Source organism: Micropterus salmoides, unplaced genomic scaffold (genome assembly GCF_014851395.1).
Source record: "Micropterus salmoides isolate LMB-PRFRI ecotype aquatic unplaced genomic scaffold, ASM1485139v1 Ms_hic_scaffold_1, whole genome shotgun sequence".
NCBI classification, from domain to species: Eukaryota; Metazoa; Chordata; class Actinopteri; order Centrarchiformes; family Centrarchidae; genus Micropterus; species Micropterus salmoides.
The window spans coordinates 57,363,070-57,381,557 of record NW_024040040.1 but is presented as its reverse complement, the minus strand read 5'-3'; the positions used below and the strand labels follow the sequence as shown (position 1 = coordinate 57,381,557).

Below are 18,488 nucleotides of genomic sequence, written 5' to 3'. Positions count from 1 at the left end.
GGGAGAGAGATGGAGAGAGAGAGAGGGACAGAGATGGAGAGAGATGGGAGAGAGATGGAGAGAGTTGGAGAGAGACAGACAGGGAGACAGAGAGAGAGGGACAGAGATGGAGAGAGATGGAGAGAGATGGGGAGAGACAGACAGGGAGACAGAGAGAGAGAGAGAGAGAGAGGAACAGAGATGGAGAGAGACGGAGAGAGAGATTGAGAGAGATTCTGCAGAAACATACTTCCACATAGATTCTACTTCAGGTCCTTCCACTCAGTGCAGCAGGGTTCTGGACTCTCTCCTTGTTGACACCCTTTACAGTAAAGTTATTCCTGAAAACGTCTCTTTTGTTGCTGAGTTTTTCTGTATTATTATATTTGACTCTGTTCTCTCTACACTTCTCTGATGTTCTTCTCATTTATTGTGAGATTTTCTTTTGTACATTTTTATAAACCAAGCAAACTTCAGTGTCGACTCACGCCTAAAATATTCATTTAAAATCAGCTGATGTTCTTTATATCCAGAAAAGAAATTTTCATTAACAACATGTTCTTCAGTCAGAGCTGCAGACAAGAAACAGTTCATCATCAGATCTCTGACATGCCAGTCCCTGTGCTAAGCTAGGCTAACAGTTTCCAATATTTCCAGTCCCTGTGCTAAGCTAGGCTAATAGTTTCCAATATTTCCAGTCCCTGTGCTAAGCTAGGCTAACAGTTTCCAATATTTCCAGTCCCTGTGCTAAGCTAAGCTAACAGTTTCCACAACAGGGGGACTAACAGTTTCAAATAAACCAGTCCCTGTGCTAAGCTAGGCTAACAGTTTCCAATATTTCCAGTCCCTATGCTAAGCTAAGCTAACAGTTTCCAATATTTCCAGTCCCTGTGGTAAGCTAGGCTAACAGTTTCCAATATTTCCAGTCCCTGTGCTAAGCTAAGCTAACAGTTTCCAATATTTCCAGTCCCTGTGCTAAGCTAGGCTAACAGTTTCCAATATTTCCAGTCCCTGTGGTAAGCTAGGCTAACAGTTTCCAATATTTCCAGTCCCTGTGCTAAGCTAAGCTAACAGTTTCCAATATTTCCAGTCCCTGTGCTAAGCTAAGCTAACAGTTTCCAATATTTCCAGTCCCTGTGCTAAGCTAGGCTAACAGGTGCTGGGTCTGCGGGACAAACAGCTGATGGAGGATCCTCCAACACTCCCAGTCTGAGCTGGTCTCCAGCTGCTGGTCTAAACTGGGACACACACCTCCTCTCACTGTGGCCCTTCCCATCTCCTCCCCCTCCCTTCCCCGTCTCTCCACACAGACGGCCAACAGCCGGACGGATCGGAGGTGAGTTTGTTTCTTCTCTTTAGGTCTCTGTTGATCACAGATAACGTGTTGGTAACGTGTTGGTAACGTGTTGGTAACACTTTGGTAACGTGTTGGTAACGTGTTGGTAACGTGTGGTAACGTGTTGGTAACACTTTGGTAACGTGTTGGTAACGTGTTGGTAACTCTGTTGCTGCACTGATGACACTGGTGAGGAGAGAGAGAGTGGTAGAGAGCTAATGGAAGAGACGGACAGACACTCAGCGAGGAGACAAACACATGACATCAAGACAAGTCCGGTCCGAGACTGGTCTGAGTCTGGTCTGAGTCTGGTCTGAGTCTGGTCTGAGTCCGAGTGTGGTCCAAGTCCGGTCTGAGTCTGATCCCAGTCTGGTCCGAATCTGGTCTAAGTCCTGTCTGAGTCTGGTCTCAGTCCGTTTTGAGTCTGGTACAAGTCTGGTCCCAGTCCGGTCCGAGTCTGGTCTAAGTCCTGTCTGAGTCTTGTCCCAGTCCTGTCTGAGTCTGATCCCAGTCTGGTCCGAGACTGGTCCCAGTCCGGTCCCAGTCCAGTCTGAGTCCGGTCTGAGTCTGGTCTGAGTCTGGTCTGAGTACAGTCTGTCAGGTCCCAGTCGGGTCCGAGTCAGATCCATGTCAGGTCCCAGTCTGGTCCCAGTCGGGTCCGTGACTTCAGACAGAAACAGTCAGATGCTCTTTATTTTGAACGTGTCACATGACGAGCTCGGAGCGAGAACGTGTCGCTGAGCAGATTCTCCACCGTCTGGAGGGCCTCGGGTCGAGGCGGTGCAGCTGCCGGTCAGGACAGTATCAGCGGTGCACCTGTACAAGGTGCTGAGGATCCTGGGGTCCACACTGGGCCTCCTCAGTCTGCGGAGCCTGATGACTGATGAGTCTTTAAAAGTCTCTAACCTTCCATGCGGGACGTCCACAACAGAGAACAGATATTTGAAAGCCATTTTGACCTATTTAAGTCATGGTTCCACATCCCAACCATGGACTTTGTCGGACCCCCAAAGCGTCATCTATAATTCCAAGCACGAGGGCCACTGGCTCCTGTAGAACGGTTCTTGAGGGTCTCAGGATACCCGAAAACCCACTACCTAACGCCCCCTAACGCCTTAGTTCAGAGTCAACCGGCCTCAGGGGACGGGACCACAGCCGTGGCTTCCAGCAGGCCTGCATGGGGCTGAGGGCCGGGGCCACACGGCACATTCTGAATGTCTTCCTCTTAAATGATCACTTGGATAGCTTCATCTGTATCCACACACCTTGCTTTCAGTTAATGTTTTTTACCTGTAGAGTTGAATCAGTTTTTATGCTGTTGATGCGGGTGTGATGGTGCAGTGGATAAGACACCTGCCTTTGATGTGAGAGACCCAGGTTTGATCCCCCACTGTGACCCATCCACCAATGTGTCCCTGAGCAAGACACTTAACCCCTCTTTGGATAAAAGCGTCCGCTAAATGAATAAATGTAAATGATGCAATTTCAAAAATATAATACATTGAAAAAAGTTATGTGCAGTAAAAAGTAACTCAGAGAAATACAGGCAGAAAGTTCCTGAGAACAGGACGTTATGTTTTGACGTAGTAGAGTGATGTTGGACGACCTACACGGATATTTATACGGTGTCTTAAATACTTAAATCAGCTGTTCGGCTGCAGGGGAACCGTCACACCGGTTCCTTTTTCCAGCGGTAGTTCTGAGCAGAACTGCTTCCTTTCTGTTTCATGCAGCGCCAACATTTCACTGCTGTCTTCTTTGTTTGGTCCTAACCTCCCGGACCTCTCCGGGTTGACAGGTCTATGGACTCTATGACGTCAGCATCTCCAGCGTGTAGAATGAGGAGGATTTGTGGAAACCACTTTAATGTGCAGGCTGGATCCGACCAAGGTCTAGTCTGGAGCAGCATCTGGTTTAAATCTGGTCCGGATCTGTTATTGAGAGCAGGTTATTGGAACAGCCAGAGAAACCACTTTGAGCAGCAGCTCCAGACTGGATCTGGATCCTGGAACTAGAACAGATTTAGTTCTGGACCAGAAAGGGCAGTAAACATTTTAATCACACTAAAACTGGAGTTAAAGGAGTCCAAACCTGGAGGTGAACCAGCAGAAGTCCAGGAGGTTTTCAGAGGATTCAACGTCTCGCTCTGCAGGTCAGATTACCGTCTGAGGACCTGGGTGAAAACACTTATCTGTGATGCTCTGATTGGCCGACATATCCATTTCCTCCTAATGGACACACAGCTGCTAGCGTTAGCCTGCGCACCCCACTCTGTCCTCCCCTGGGAACCAAGACCATTAGACCGAGGCCCCCCCCCAACACACACACAGCCTGGTCGATACACTGGGAGAGGCCGGCTTCCTTTCACACACAGGCGTTATCAATATTTAATCTCAGCTCAGCTTCGTCCCTCCAACAACCACAAGATCTGAATACGCTCCGACACAGAGTAACAACCACCAGTTTCACACCTTCATTTAACGCTTTCAGAGTTGGACGTTTCACAGGAAGTGATGATGTTTAAGTTTTCCTTCAGTCTCAGTGTTTCCTGCAGCTGATACGTCAGACTGCTCAGTGGACACCAGCATCTGCAGGTTCAACCTTCAAAGCAAAGTAAATTAAATCAATTTAGAACTACGCTAAAGAGAAAGTTCACCTTAAAGTAACGCTGAACAGTATAAACGTTTGTTAAACTAAAATCAGCAGTAACCTTAGTGATACAGTTACTAAACTAATATCAAAGAAAAGGTTATTAAAATTAAAACTTATTAAACTAAACTCAACAGTAACCTTAGTGATACAGTTACTAAACTAATATCAAAGAAAAAGTTATTAAAATTAAAACTTATTATACTAAACTCAACAGTAACCTTAGTGATACAGTTACTAAACTAATATCAAAGAAAAGGTTATTAAAATTAAAACTTATTAAACTAAACTCAGCAGTAACTTTAGTGATACAGTTACTAAACTAGTATCAAAGGAATGTTTATTCAAATTAAAACTTATTAAACTAAACTCAGCAGTAACCTTAGTGATACAGTTACTAAACTAATATCAAAGGAATGTTTATTAAAATTAAAACTTATTAAACTAAACTCAGCAGTAACCTTAGTGATACATAACTAATATAAAAGGAATGTTTATTCAAATTAAAACTTATTAAACTAAACTCAACAGTAACCTTAGTGATACATAACTAATATCAAAGAAAAGGTTATTAAAATTAAAACTTATTAAACTAAACTCAACAGTAACCTTAGTGATACAGTTACTAAACTAATATCAAAGGAATGTTTATTCAAATTAAAACTTATTAAAGTAAACTCGACAGTAACCTTAGTGATACAGTTACTAAACTAATATCAAATAAAAGGTTATTCAAATTAAAACTTATTAAACTAAACTCAACAGTAACCTTAGTGATACAGTTACTAAACTAATATCAAAGAAAAGGTTATTAAAATTAAAACTTATTAAACTAAACTCAACAGTAACCTTAGTGATACAGTTACTAAACTAATATCAAATAAAAGGTTATTAAAATTAAAACTTATTAAACTAAACTCAACAGTAACCTTAGTGATACAGTTACTAAACTAATATCAAAGGAATGTTTATTCAAATTAAAACTTATTAAACTAAACTTAGCAGCAGCCTTAGTGATACAGGTACTAAACTAATATCAAAGGAATGTTTATTCAAATTAAAACTTATTAAACTAAACTCAGCAGTAACCTTAGTGATACAGTTACTAAACTAATATCAAAGAAAAGGTTATTAAAATTAAAACTCATTAAACTAAACTCAACAGTAACCTTAGTGATACATAACTAATATAAAGGAATGTTTATTCAAATTAAAACATGTTAAACTAAACTCAGCAGTAACCTTAGTGATACAGTTACTAAACTAATATCAAAGGAAAGTTTATTCAAATTAAAACATGTTAAACTAAACTCAGCAGTAACCTTAGTGATACAGTTACTAAACTAATATCAAAGGAATGTTTATTCAAATTAAAACTTATTAAACTAAACTCAGCAGTAACTTAGTGATACAGTTACTAAACTAATATCAAAGGAATGTTGATTCAAATAAAACTTATTAAACTAAACTCAGCAGTAACCTTAGTGATACATAACTAATATCAAAGGAATGTTTATTCAAATTAAAACATGTTAAACTAAACTCAGCAGTAACCTTAGTGATACAGTTACTAAACTAATATCAAAGGAATGTTTATTCAAATTAAAACTTATTAAACTAAACTCAACAGTAACCTTAGTGATACAGTTACTAAACTAATATCAAAGGAAAGTTTATTAAAATTAAAACTTATTAAACTAAACTCAACAGTAACCTTAGTGTACAGTTACTAAACTAATATCAAAGAAAAGTTTATTCAAATTAAAACATGTTAAACTAAACTCAGCAGTAACCTTAGTGATACAGTTACTAAACTATATCAAAGGAATGTTTATTCAAATTAAAACTTATTAAACTAAACTCAACAGTAACCTTAGTGATACAGTTACTAAACTAATATCAAAGAAAGGTTATTAAAATTAAAACTTATTAAACTAAACACAACATAACCTTAGTGATACAGTTACTAAACTAATATCAAAGGAATGTTTATTCAAATTAAAACTTATTAAACTAAACTCAACAGTAACCTTAGTGATACAGTTACTAAACTAATATCAAAGGAAAGTTATTAAAATTAAAACTTATTAAACTAAACTCAACAGTAACCTTAGTGTTACAGTTACTAAACTAATATCAAAGAAAAGTTTATTCAAATTAAAACATTTAAACTAAACTCAGCAGTAACCTTAGTGATACAGTTACTAAACTATATCAAAGGAATGTTTATTCAAATTAAAACTTATTAAACTAAACTCAACAGTAACCTTAGTGATACAGTTACTAAACTAATATCAAAGAAATGTTTATTCAAATTAAAACTTATTAAACTAAACTCAACAGTAACCTTAGTGATACAGTTACTAAACTAATATCAAAGAAAAGGTTATTAAAATTAAAACTTATTAAACTAAACACAACATAACCTTAGTGATACAGTTACTAAACTAATATCAAAGGAATGTTATTCAAATTAAAACTTTTAAACTAAACTCAGCAGTAACTTTAGTGATACAGTTACTAAACTAATATCAAAGGAATGTTGATTCAAATTAAAACTTATTAAACTAAACTCAGCAGTAACCTTAGTGATACAGTTACTAAACTAATATCAAATAAAAGGTTATTAAAATTAAAACTTATTAAACTAAACTCACAGTAACCTTAGTGATACATAACTAATATCAAAGGAATGTTTATTCAAATTAAAACTTATTAAACTAAACTCAACAGTAACCTTAGTGATACAGTTACTAAACTAATATCAAAGGAAAGTTTATTAAAATTAAAACTTATTAAACTAAACTCAACAGTAACCTTAGTGTACAGTTACTAAACTAATATCAAAGAAAGTTTATTCAAATTAAAACATGTTAAACTAAACTCAACAGTAACCTTAGTGATACAGTTACTAAACTAATATCAAAGGAAAGTTTATTCAAATTAAAACTTATTAAACTAAACTCAACAGTAACCTTAGTGATACAGTTACTAAACTATATCAAAGGAATGTTTATTCAAATTAAAACATGTTAAACTAAACTCAGCAGTAACTTTAGTGATACAGTTACTAAACTAATATCAAAGGAATGTTTATTCAAATTAAAACTTATTAAACTAAACTCAGCAGTAACCTTAGTGATACAGTTACTAAACTAATATCAAAGGAATGTTTATTCAAATTAAAACTTATTAAACTAAACTCAACAGTAACCTTAGTGTTACAGTTACTAAACTAATATCAAAGGAATGTTTATTCAAATTAAAACTTATTAAACTAAACTCAGCAGTAACTTTAGTGATACAGTTACTAAACTAATATCAAAGGAAGTTTATTCAAATTAAAACATGTTAAACTAACTCAGCAGTAACCTTAGTGATACAGTTACTAAACTAATATCAAAGGAATGTTTATTCAAATTAAAACTTATTAAACTAAACTCAGCAGTAACTTTAGTGATACAGTTACTAAACTAATATCAAAGTAATGTTTATTCAAATTAAAACTTATTAAACTAAACTCAACAGTAACCTTAGTGATACAGTTACTAAACTAAAATCAAAGGAATGTTTGTTCAAATTAAAACATGTTAAACTAAACTCAACAGTAACCTTAGTGATACAGTTACTAAACTAATATCAAAGAAAGGTTATTAAAATTAAAACTTATTAAACTAAACTCAGCAGTAACTTTAGTGATACAGTTACTAAACTAATATCAAAGGAATGTTGATTTAAATTAAAACTTATTAAACTAAACTCAGCAGTAACCTTAGTGATACAGTTACTAAACTAATATCAAAGGAATGTTTATTCAAATTAAAACTTATTAAACTAAACTCAACAGTAACCTTAGTGATACAGTACTAAACTAATATCAAAGGAATGTTATTCAAATTAAAACTTATTAAACTAAACTCAGCAGTAACTTTAGTGATACAGTTACTAAACTAATATCAAAGGAATGTTGATTCAAATTAAAACATGTTAAACTAAACTCAGCAGTAACTTTAGTGATACAGTTACTAAACTAATATCAAAGGAAAGTTTATTAAAATTAAAACTTATTAAACTAAACTCAACAGTAACCTTAGTGATACAGTTACTAAACTAGTATCAAAGGAATGTTTATTCAAATTAAAACATGTTAAACTAAACTCAGCAGTAACTTTAGTGATACAGTTACTAAACTAATATCAAAGAAATGTTTATTCAAATTAAAACTTATTAAACTAAACTCAGCAGTAACCTTAGTGATACAGTTACTAAACTAATATCAAAGGAATGTTTATTCAAATTAAAACTTATTAAACTAAACTCAACAGTAACCTTAGTGTACAGTTACTAAACTAATATCAAAGGAATGTTTATTCAAATTAAAACTTATTAAACTAAACTCAGCAGTAACTTTAGTGATACAGTTACTAAACTAATATCAAAGGAATGTTGATTCAAATTAAAACATGTTAAACTAAACTCAGCAGTAACTTTAGTGATACAGTTACTAAACTAATATCAAAGGAATGTTTATTCAAATTAAAACTTATTAAACTAAACTCAGCAGTAACTTTAGTGATACAGTTACTAAACTAATATCAAAGGAATGTTGATTCAAATTAAAACATTTAAACTAAACTCAGCAGTAACTTTAGTGATACAGTTACTAAACTAATATCAAAGGAAAGTTTATTCAAATTAAAACATGTTAAACTAACTCAGCAGTAACCTTAGTGATACAGTTACTAAACTAATATCAAAGGAATGTTTATTCAAATTAAAACTTATTAAACTAAACTCAGCAGTAACTTTAGTGATACAGTTACTAAACTAATATCAAAGTAATGTTTATTCAAATTAAAACTTATTAAACTAAACTCAACAGTAACCTTAGTGATACAGTTACTAAACTAAATCAAAGGAATGTTTGTTCAAATTAAAACATGTTAAACTAAACTCAACAGTAACCTTAGTGATACAGTTACTAAACTAATATCAAAGAAAAGTTATTAAAATTAAAACTTATTAAACTAAACTCAGCAGTAACTTTAGTGATACAGTTACTAAACTAATATCAAAGGAATGTTGATTAAATTAAAACTTATTAAACTAAACTCAGCAGTAACCTTAGTGATACAGTTACTAAACTAATATCAAAGGAATGTTTATTCAAATTAAAACTTATTAAACTAAACTCAACAGTAACCTTAGTGATACAGTACTAAACTAATATCAAAGGAATGTTTATTCAAATTAAAACTTATTAAACTAAACTCAGCAGTAACTTTAGTGATACAGTTACTAAACTAATATCAAAGGAATGTTGATTCAAATTAAAACATGTTAAACTAAACTCAGCAGTAACTTTAGTGATACAGTTACTAAACTAATATCAAAGGAAAGTTTATTAAATTAAAACTTATTAAACTAAACTCAACAGTAACCTTAGTGATACAGTTACTAAACTAGTATCAAAGGAATGTTTATTCAAATTAAAACATGTTAAACTAAACTCAGCAGTAACTTTAGTGATACAGTTACTAAACTAATATCAAAGAAATGTTTATTCAAATTAAAACTTATTAAACTAAACTCAGCAGTAACCTTAGTGATACAGTTACTAAACTAATATCAAAGGAATGTTATTCAAATTAAAACTTATTAAACTAAACTCAGCAGTAACTTTAGTGATACAGTTACTAAACTAATATCAAAGGAATGTTGATTCAAATGAAAACTTATTAAACTAAACTCAACAGTAACCTTAGTGATACAGTTACTAAACTAATATCAAAGGAATGTTTATTCAAATTAAAACTTATTAAACTAAACTCAACAGTAACCTTAGTGATACAGTTACTAAACTAGTATCAAAGGAATGTTTATTCAAATTAAAACATGTAAACTAAACTCAGCAGTAACTTTAGTGATACAGTTACTAAACTAATATCAAAGAAATGTTGATTCAAATTAAAACTTATTAAACTAAACTCAGCAGTAACCTTAGTGATACAGTTACTAAACTAATATCAAAGGAATGTTTATTCAAATTAAAACTTATTAAACTAAACTCAACAGTAACCTTAGTGATACAGTACTAAACTAATATCAAAGGAATGTTTATTCAAATTAAAACTTATTAAACTAAACTCAGCAGTAACTTAGTGATACAGTTACTAAACTAATATCAAAGGAATGTTGATTCAAATTAAAACATTTAAACTAAACTCAGCAGTAACTTTAGTGATACAGTTACTAAACTAATATCAAAGGAAAGTTTATTCAAATTAAAACTTATTAAACTAAACTCAGCAGTAACTTAGTGATACAGTTACTAAACTAATATCAAAGGAATGTTTATTCAAATTAAAACTTATTAAACTAAACTCAACAGTAACCTTAGTGATACAGTTACTAAACTAATATCAAAGGAATGTTTATTCAAATTAAAACTTATTAAACTAAACTCAGCAGTAACCTTAGTGATACAGTTACTAAACTAATATCAAAGGAATGTTGATTCAAATGAAAACTTATTAAACTAAACTCAGCAGTAACCTTAGTGATACAGTTACTAAACTAATATCAAAGGAATGTTGATTCAAATTAAAACTTATTAAACTAAACTCAGCAGTAACCTTAGTGATACAGTTACTAAACTAATATCAAAGGAATGTTGATTCAAATGAAAACTTATTAAACTAAACTCAGCAGTAACCTTAGTGATACAGTTACTAAACTAATATCAGAGAAAAGGTTATTAAATTAAAACTTATTAAACTAAACTCAGCAGTAATTTTAGTGATACAGTTACTAAACTATATCAAAGGAATGTTTATTCAAATTAAAACATGTTAAACTAAACTCAGCAGTAATTTTAGTGATACAGTTACTAAACTAATATCAAAGGAATGTTTATTCAAATTAAAACTTATTAAACTAAACTCAACAGTAACCTAGGGATACAGTTACTAAACTAATATCAAAGAAAAGGTTATTAAAATTAAAACTTATTAAACTAAACTCAACAGTAACCTTAGTGTTACAGTTACTAAACTAATATCAAAGGAATGTTTATTCAAATTAAAACTTATTAAACTAAACTCAACAGTAACCTTAGTGATACAGTTACTAAACTAAATCAAAGGAATGTTTGTTCAAATTAAAACTTATTAAACTAAACTCAACAGTAACCTTAGTGATACAGTTACTAAACTAATATCAAAGAAAAGGTTATTAAAATTAAAACTTATTAAACTAAACTCAGCAGTAACTTAGTGATACAGTTACTAAACTAATATCAAAGGAATGTTGATTTAAATTAAAACTTATTAAACTAAACTCAGCAGTAACCTTAGTGATACAGTTACTAAACTAATATCAAAGAAAAGGTTATTAAAATTAAAACTTATTAAACTAAACTCAACAGTAATCTTAGTGTTACAGTTACTAAACTAATATCAAAGAAAAGTTTATTCAAATTAAAACATGTTAAACTAAACTCAGCAGTAACCTTAGTGATACAGTTACTAAACTAATATCAAAGGAATGTTTATTCAAATTAAAACTTATTAAACTAAACTCAACAGTAACTTTAGTGATACAGTTACTAAACTAATATCAAAGGAATGTTTATTCAAATTAAAACTTATTAAACTAAACTCAACAGTAACCTTAGTGATACAGTTACTAAACTAATATCAAAGAAACGTTTTAAAATTAAAACTTATTAAACTAAACTCAACAATAACCTTAGTGATACAGTTACTAAACTAATATCAAAGGAATGTTTATTCAAATTAAAACTTATTAAACTAAACTCAGCAGTAACTTTAGTGATACAGTTACTAAACTAATATCAAAGGAATGTTGATTCAAATTAAAACTTATTAAACTAAACTCAGCAGTAACCTTAGTGATACAGTTACTAAACTAATATCAAATAAAAGGTTATTAAAATTAAAACTTATTAAACTAAACTCAACAGTAACCTTAGTGATACATAACTAATATAAAAGGAATGTTTATTCAAATTAAAACATGTTAAACTAAACTCAGCAGTAACCTTAGTGATACAGTTACTAAACTAATATCAAAGGAAAGTTTATTCAAATTAAAACATGTTAAACTAAACGCAGCAGTAACCTTAGTGATATAGTTACTAAACTAATATCAAAGGAATGTTTATTCAAATTAAAACTTATTAAACTAAACTCAACAGTAACCTTAGTGATACAGTTACTAAACTAATATCAAAGGAAAGTTTATTAAATTAAAACATGTTAAACTAAACTCAGCAGTAACCTTAGTGATACAGTTACTAAACTAATATCAAAGGAAAGTTTATTAAAATTAAAACATGTTAAACTAAACTCAACAGTAACCTTAGTGATACAGTTACTAAACTAATATCAAAGGAAAGTTTATTAAAATTAAAACTTATTAAACTAAACTCAACAGTAACCTTAGTGTTACAGTTACTAAACTAATATCAAAGAAAGTTTATTCAAATTAAAACATGTTAAACTAAACTCAACAGTAACCTTAGTGATACAGTTACTAAACTAATATCAAAGGAATGTTTATTCAAATTAAACTTATTAAACTAAACTCAACAGTAACCTTAGTGATACAGTTACTAAACTAATATCAAAGGAAAGTTTATTAAAATTAAAACTTATTAAACTAAACTCAACAGTAACCTTAGTGATACAGTTACTAAACTAGTATCAAAGGAATGTTTATTCAAATTAAAACATGTTAAACTAAACTCAGCAGTAACTTTAGTGATACAGTTACTAAACTAATATCAAAGAAAAGTTTATTCAAATTAAAACTTATTAAACTAAACTCAACAGTAACCTTAGTGGTACAGTTACTAAAACTAATATCAATGAAAAGTTATTAAAATTAAAACTTATTAAACTAAACTCAGCAGTAACCTTAGTGATACAGTTACTAAACTAATATCAAAGGAATGTTATTCAAATTAAAACTTATTAAACTAAACTCAACAGTAACCTTAGTGGTACAGTTACTAAACTAATTCAAAGGAATGTTTATTCAAATTAAAACTTATTAAACTAAACTCAACAGTAACCTTAGTGGTACAGTTACTAAACTAATAGCAAAGGAATGTTTATTCAAATTAAATCTTATTAAACTAAACTCAACAGTAACCTTAGTGATACAGTTACTAAACTAATATCAAAGGAATGTTTATTCAAATTAAAACTTATTAAACTAAACTCAACAGTAACCTTAGTGGTACAGTTACTAAACTAATATCAAAGAAAAGGTTATTAAAATCAAAACTTATTAAACTAAACTCAGCAGTAACTTTAGTGATACAGTTACTAAACTAATATCAAAGTAATGTTTATTCAAATTAAAACTTATTAAACTAAACTCAACAGTAACCTTAGTGATACAGTTACTAAACTAATATCAGAGGAATGTTTATTCAAATTAAAACTTATTAAACTAAACTCAACAGTAAACTTAGTGATACAGTTACTAAACTAATATCAAAGGAATGTTTATTCAAATTAAAACTTATTAAACTAAACTCAACTGTAACCTTAGTGATACAGTTACTAAACTAATATCAAAGGAATGTTTATTCAAATTAAAACTTATTAAACTAAACAACAGTAACCTTAGTCATACAGTTACTAAACTAATATCATAAGAAAGTTTATTAAAAGTAAAACGTTTGACCTAAATGTAGTTTATTAAAATTAAAACGTGTTAAACTAAATGTAGTTTGTTAAAATTAAAACTTGTTAAACTAAAGCAAACAAAATTTTTTACCTTTTAAAAAACAAAAAACGATTTGCTATAAATGTAGAAATTAAACTAAACTTAAATCTGAAAGAAAATTAAAGAGCAGGAAAAGCTGAGGTAAACCCCCAAACGCCGAGATTGGCTGACAGGATCCATAACTTCTTTCTGATGCTCTGATTAGTTGACAGGATCCATTACTTCCGTCTGACGCTCTGATTAGTTGACAGGATCCATTACTTCCGTCTGATGCTCTGATTGGTTGACAGGATCCATTAGCTCTGTCTGACGCTCTGATTGGCTGATAGGATCCATTAGCTCAGTCTGATGCTCTGATTGGCTGATAGGATCCATTAGCTCTGTCTGATGCTCTGATTGGCTGATAGGATCCATTAGCTCAGTCTGACGCTCTGATTAGTTTACAGGATCCATTACTTCCGTCTGACGCTCTGATTAGTTGACAGGATCCATTACTTCCGTCTGATGCTCTGATTGGCTGATAGGATCCATTAGCTCTGTCTGACGCTCTGATTGGCTGATAGGATCCATTAGCTCAGTCTGATGGTCTGATTGGCTGATAGGATCCATTAGCTCTGTCTGATGCTCTGATTGGCTGATAGGATCCATTAGCTCTGTCTGACGCTCTGATTAGTTTACAGGATCCATTACTTCCGTCTGACGCTCTGATTAGTTGACAGGATCCATTACTTCCGTCTGGTGCTCTGATTGGTTGACAGGATCCATTAGCTCGGTCTGACGCTCTGATTGGCTGATAGGATCCATTAGCTCAGTCTGTCGCTCTGATTAGTTTACAGGATCCATTACTTCCGTCTGACGCTCTGATTAGTTGACAGGATCCATTACTTCCATCTGATGCTCTGATTGGTTGACAGGATCCATTAGCTCTGTCTGATGCTCTGATATGAGGATCCATTAGCTCTGTCTGATGCTCTGATTGGCTGATAGGATCCATTAGCTCTGTCTGACGCTCTGATTGGCTGATAGGATCCATTACTTCCGTCTGATGCTCTGATTGGCTGATAGGATCCATTAGCTCTGTCTGACGCTCTGATTGGCTGATAGGATCCATTAGCTCAGTCTGACGCTCTGATTAGTTTACAGGATCCATTACTTCCGTCTGACGCTCTGATTAGTTGACAGGATCCATTAGCTCTGTCTGATTCTCTGATTGGTTGACTGGATCCATTAGCTCTGTCTGATGCTCTGATTGGCTGATAGGATCCATTAGCTCTGTCTGATGCTCTGATTGGCTGATAGGATCCATTAGCTCAGTCTGACGCTCTGATTAGTTTACAGGATCCATTACTTCCGTCTGATGCTCTGATTGGTTGACAGGATCCATTAGCTCTGTCTGACGCTCTGATTGGCTGATAGGATCCATTAGCTCAGTCTGTCGCTCTGATTAGTTTACAGGATCCATTACTTCCGTCTGACGCTCTAATTAGTTGACAGGATCCATTACTTCCGTCTGATGCTCTGATTAGTTGACAGGATCCATTACTTCCGTCTGATGCTCTGATTGGTTGACAGGATCCATTAGCTCTGTCTGATGCTCTGATTGGCTGACAGGATCCATTACTTCCGTCTGATGCTCTGATTGTTTGACAGGATCCATTAGCTCTGTCTGACGCTCTGATTAATTGACAAGATCAATTAGCTCTGTCTGGTGCTCTGATTGGTTGACAGGATCCATTACTTCTGTCTGATGCTCTGATTAGTTGACAGGATCCATTAGCTCTGTCTGATGCTCTGATTGGCTGACAGGATCCATTCTTCTGTCTGATGCTCTGATTAGTTGACAGGATCCATTAGCTCTGTCTGATGCTCTGATTGGCTGACTGGATCCATTACTTCCGTTCGGCGCTCTGATTGGTTGGATCAATGTGTCCTGTCTCCGCAGGATGTGGTCATCTCCACCTACCACCTCCGCCACCCCCCCAAATCCTCAGGCGGTGACCTCTGAGCCTCGCCGCGTTTCCATGGAAACCTACTGGAGAGAAGTGCGGAGCATTGAGGAGGAGAAGGAGGGACAAGAAGAGGAGGAGGAGGAGGAGAGGAAGAGTATGGACGGTGAGTCAAACTAACCGCACAGTGAGCCTTCGTCTTTCTGTCTGACTGCTACCCGTCTTTTTTACCTGCAGAGGTGGAGTTGGAGGAGGCGTGGCTGACGGAGGCGGGGTTATCCTCCTGGTGACGGGCTCAGATGAGGCATCGCCACCGCCTGCCGAGGCGCTGCTGTCCACGTTGACACGGCAACAAGCTGCCACGGTGAAGAAAAGGTTGGACAACTACAACGAGACGCTGAAGATGAGAAATAGGCAGCCAATCAGAGACGTCCGGGACATCTTCACTGAGGTGGGACACACAGATACATTCAGTACACATACAGTTGTATATACTGTATATACTGTGTGTACATGTACAAGTGTATATAAAAATATGTTACCAAAAAGGCTGTACTGTAGTAACTTTACAAAAGCTGTCCTGGTGTGCATTGTGGGAAATGTAGGAGAAACTGAACCATGACTCAGTGTTTTATTTCTCTCTCTCACACACACACCCACTATTCCAGCCCGATGACTCAGCAGAAAGGCCCCTCCCTCCCTCTCACCGCGCTGAGTCACCACCAAGTCGATACCACACCACCACCAAAACCATCCGGCGAAACACTCACAGAGGTACCTGTCTGCTGATGGAGGAACTGACCTACCAGCACAGGCATGTTAGGTCCCTTAGGTGGTCCTAGGTCCCTTAGGTGGTCCTAGGTCCATTAGGTGGTCCTAGAGGTCTGTTAGGTGGTCCTAGATGTCTGTTAGGTGGTCCTACAAGTCTGTTAGGTGGTCCTACAGGTCCCTTGGGTGGTCTTACAGGTCCCTTAGGTGGTCCTAGGTCCGTTAGGTGGTCCTAGAGGTCTGTTAGGTGGTCCTAGAGGTCCCTTAGGTCGTCCTAAGTCCGTTAGGTGGTCCTAGAGGTCTGTTAGGTGGTCCTACAGGTCCTTTAGGTGGTCCTAGAGGTCCCTTAGGTGGACCTACAGGTCCCTTAGGTGGTCCTAGGTCCATTAGGTGGTCCTAGAGGTCTGTTAGGTGGTCCTAGATGTCTGTTAGGTGGTCCTACAAGTCTGTTAGGTGGTCCTACAGGTCTCTTAGGTGGTCTTACAGGTCCCTTAGGTGGTCCTAGGTCCGTTAGGTGGTCCTAGAGGTCTGTTAGGTGGTCCTAGAGGTCCCTTAGGTCGTCCTAAGTCCGTTAGGTGGTCCTAGAGGTCTGTTAGGTGGTCCTACAGGTCCTTTAGGTGGTCCTAGAGGTCCCTTAGGTGGACCTACAGGTCCCTTAGATGGTCCCAGGTCCGTTAGGTGGTCCTAGAGGTCTGTTAGGTGGTCTTAGAGGTCTGTTAGGTGGTCTTAGAGGTCCCTTAGGTGGTCCTAGGTCCATTAGGTGGTCCTAGAGGTCTGTTAGGTGGTCATACAGGTCCCTTAGGTGGTCCTAGAGGTCCCTTTGGTCGTCCTAGGTCCCTTAGGTGGTCCTAGAGGTTCCTTAGGCGGTCCTCGAGGTTCATTAGGTAGTTGGAGATGTTCTCTAGGGGGCTCCAATAGTTCTTGGTAGACAATAGACACCAGACAGGCACCCCTCTGGAGGCTGGCAATGAAAGCAGAGAACCAGGAGGAAGTGTCAGCCAGTCTGCAGATGGGAAACCAGGAACAAGAGAGAACCAGACACAACTGGTATCAGCTCAATTCAATTCAGTTTTATTTAAAAAGCACCTAATCACAACAACAGTTATCTCACAGCGCTTTTCATAAATGAGCAGGTCTAGACCGTACTCTGTGATTTACAGAAGCTCAACAATTCCCACCAAGAGCAGCACTAGGAGACAGAGGCAAGGAAAAACTTCCTTTAAGAGGCAGAAACCTCGAGCAGAACCATGGCTCAGGGTGGGCGGCCATCTGCCTCCACCGGTTGGGGTGAAGGAGAAAGAGAGAGAGGGGAAAGAGGGAGGGAGGCAGCCTACACAATATACACAGAGGTACAGACAGCAAATGTGATGTTGCTACTAGGCCTGACCCCCAATAGTCAAAGATTCGATGCTTCGATGGGCGGAGCCTGATGCGACTGTCAATCTCACATCCGAAGCTTCGCACCGAAACAAGGATCACGCCATTTTGGCGATATGGGGGTGCTCAACTTCTGATTTTACATAGAACTACCAGTTTTCTCCCAATAAGTTAATATAAAGCCTACTACTATATACATTTCAACGTTTAATGCTGTAAATAAACATGTAAAGAGAACAAAACTTTCAAAAAATGTTCTAAAGTGCGTAAATAAATCCAAAATTCTAACCCTAACCCTGGATCTTCAGTGCGCATGTGTAAGCGTAACGTGTGTTGGAAGAGGAACACTTGCTAAAGAGACGGAGACGCTGGTGTTGTGCCGAGTTGTCGCACCTCGCAGGACTTTCAGATAATTTATCACCGTTGATGAACCACAAAGACTATTTTATCGATTTTAAATAGCCGCTACTTGAATAGACCCGCGAGGAACCGCAATGTGCATGCAGCTGATGAGTTTCATCTGGCTTGATCGATAGATATAACTGAGTATCATCTGCATAACAATGAAAGTTTATGGAGTAAAGGAAGCGTATATAGACTGGATCCTTGTAGAACTGTATGACTAACTTTGGCATAGGATTCATGACAGGCGAGAGAAAAAAAAAAGGATTTTC

General features: G+C 35.3%; 1 protein-coding gene across 1 annotated transcript in view; it reads left to right on the top strand.

Moving 5' to 3' along the window:
* Positions 1–2,024: 2,024 nt before the first annotated feature.
* Positions 2,025–18,488, top strand: part of LOC119888320 (rho GTPase-activating protein 18-like) — a 25,846-nt gene continuing 9,382 nt past the window's right edge. Inside the window, 4 exon segments of the mRNA XM_038698884.1 lie at positions 2,025–2,107; positions 15,666–15,835; positions 15,907–15,948; positions 15,951–16,120. Coding sequence (XP_038554812.1) covers positions 2,025–2,107; positions 15,666–15,835; positions 15,907–15,948; positions 15,951–16,120 — 465 coding nt within the window.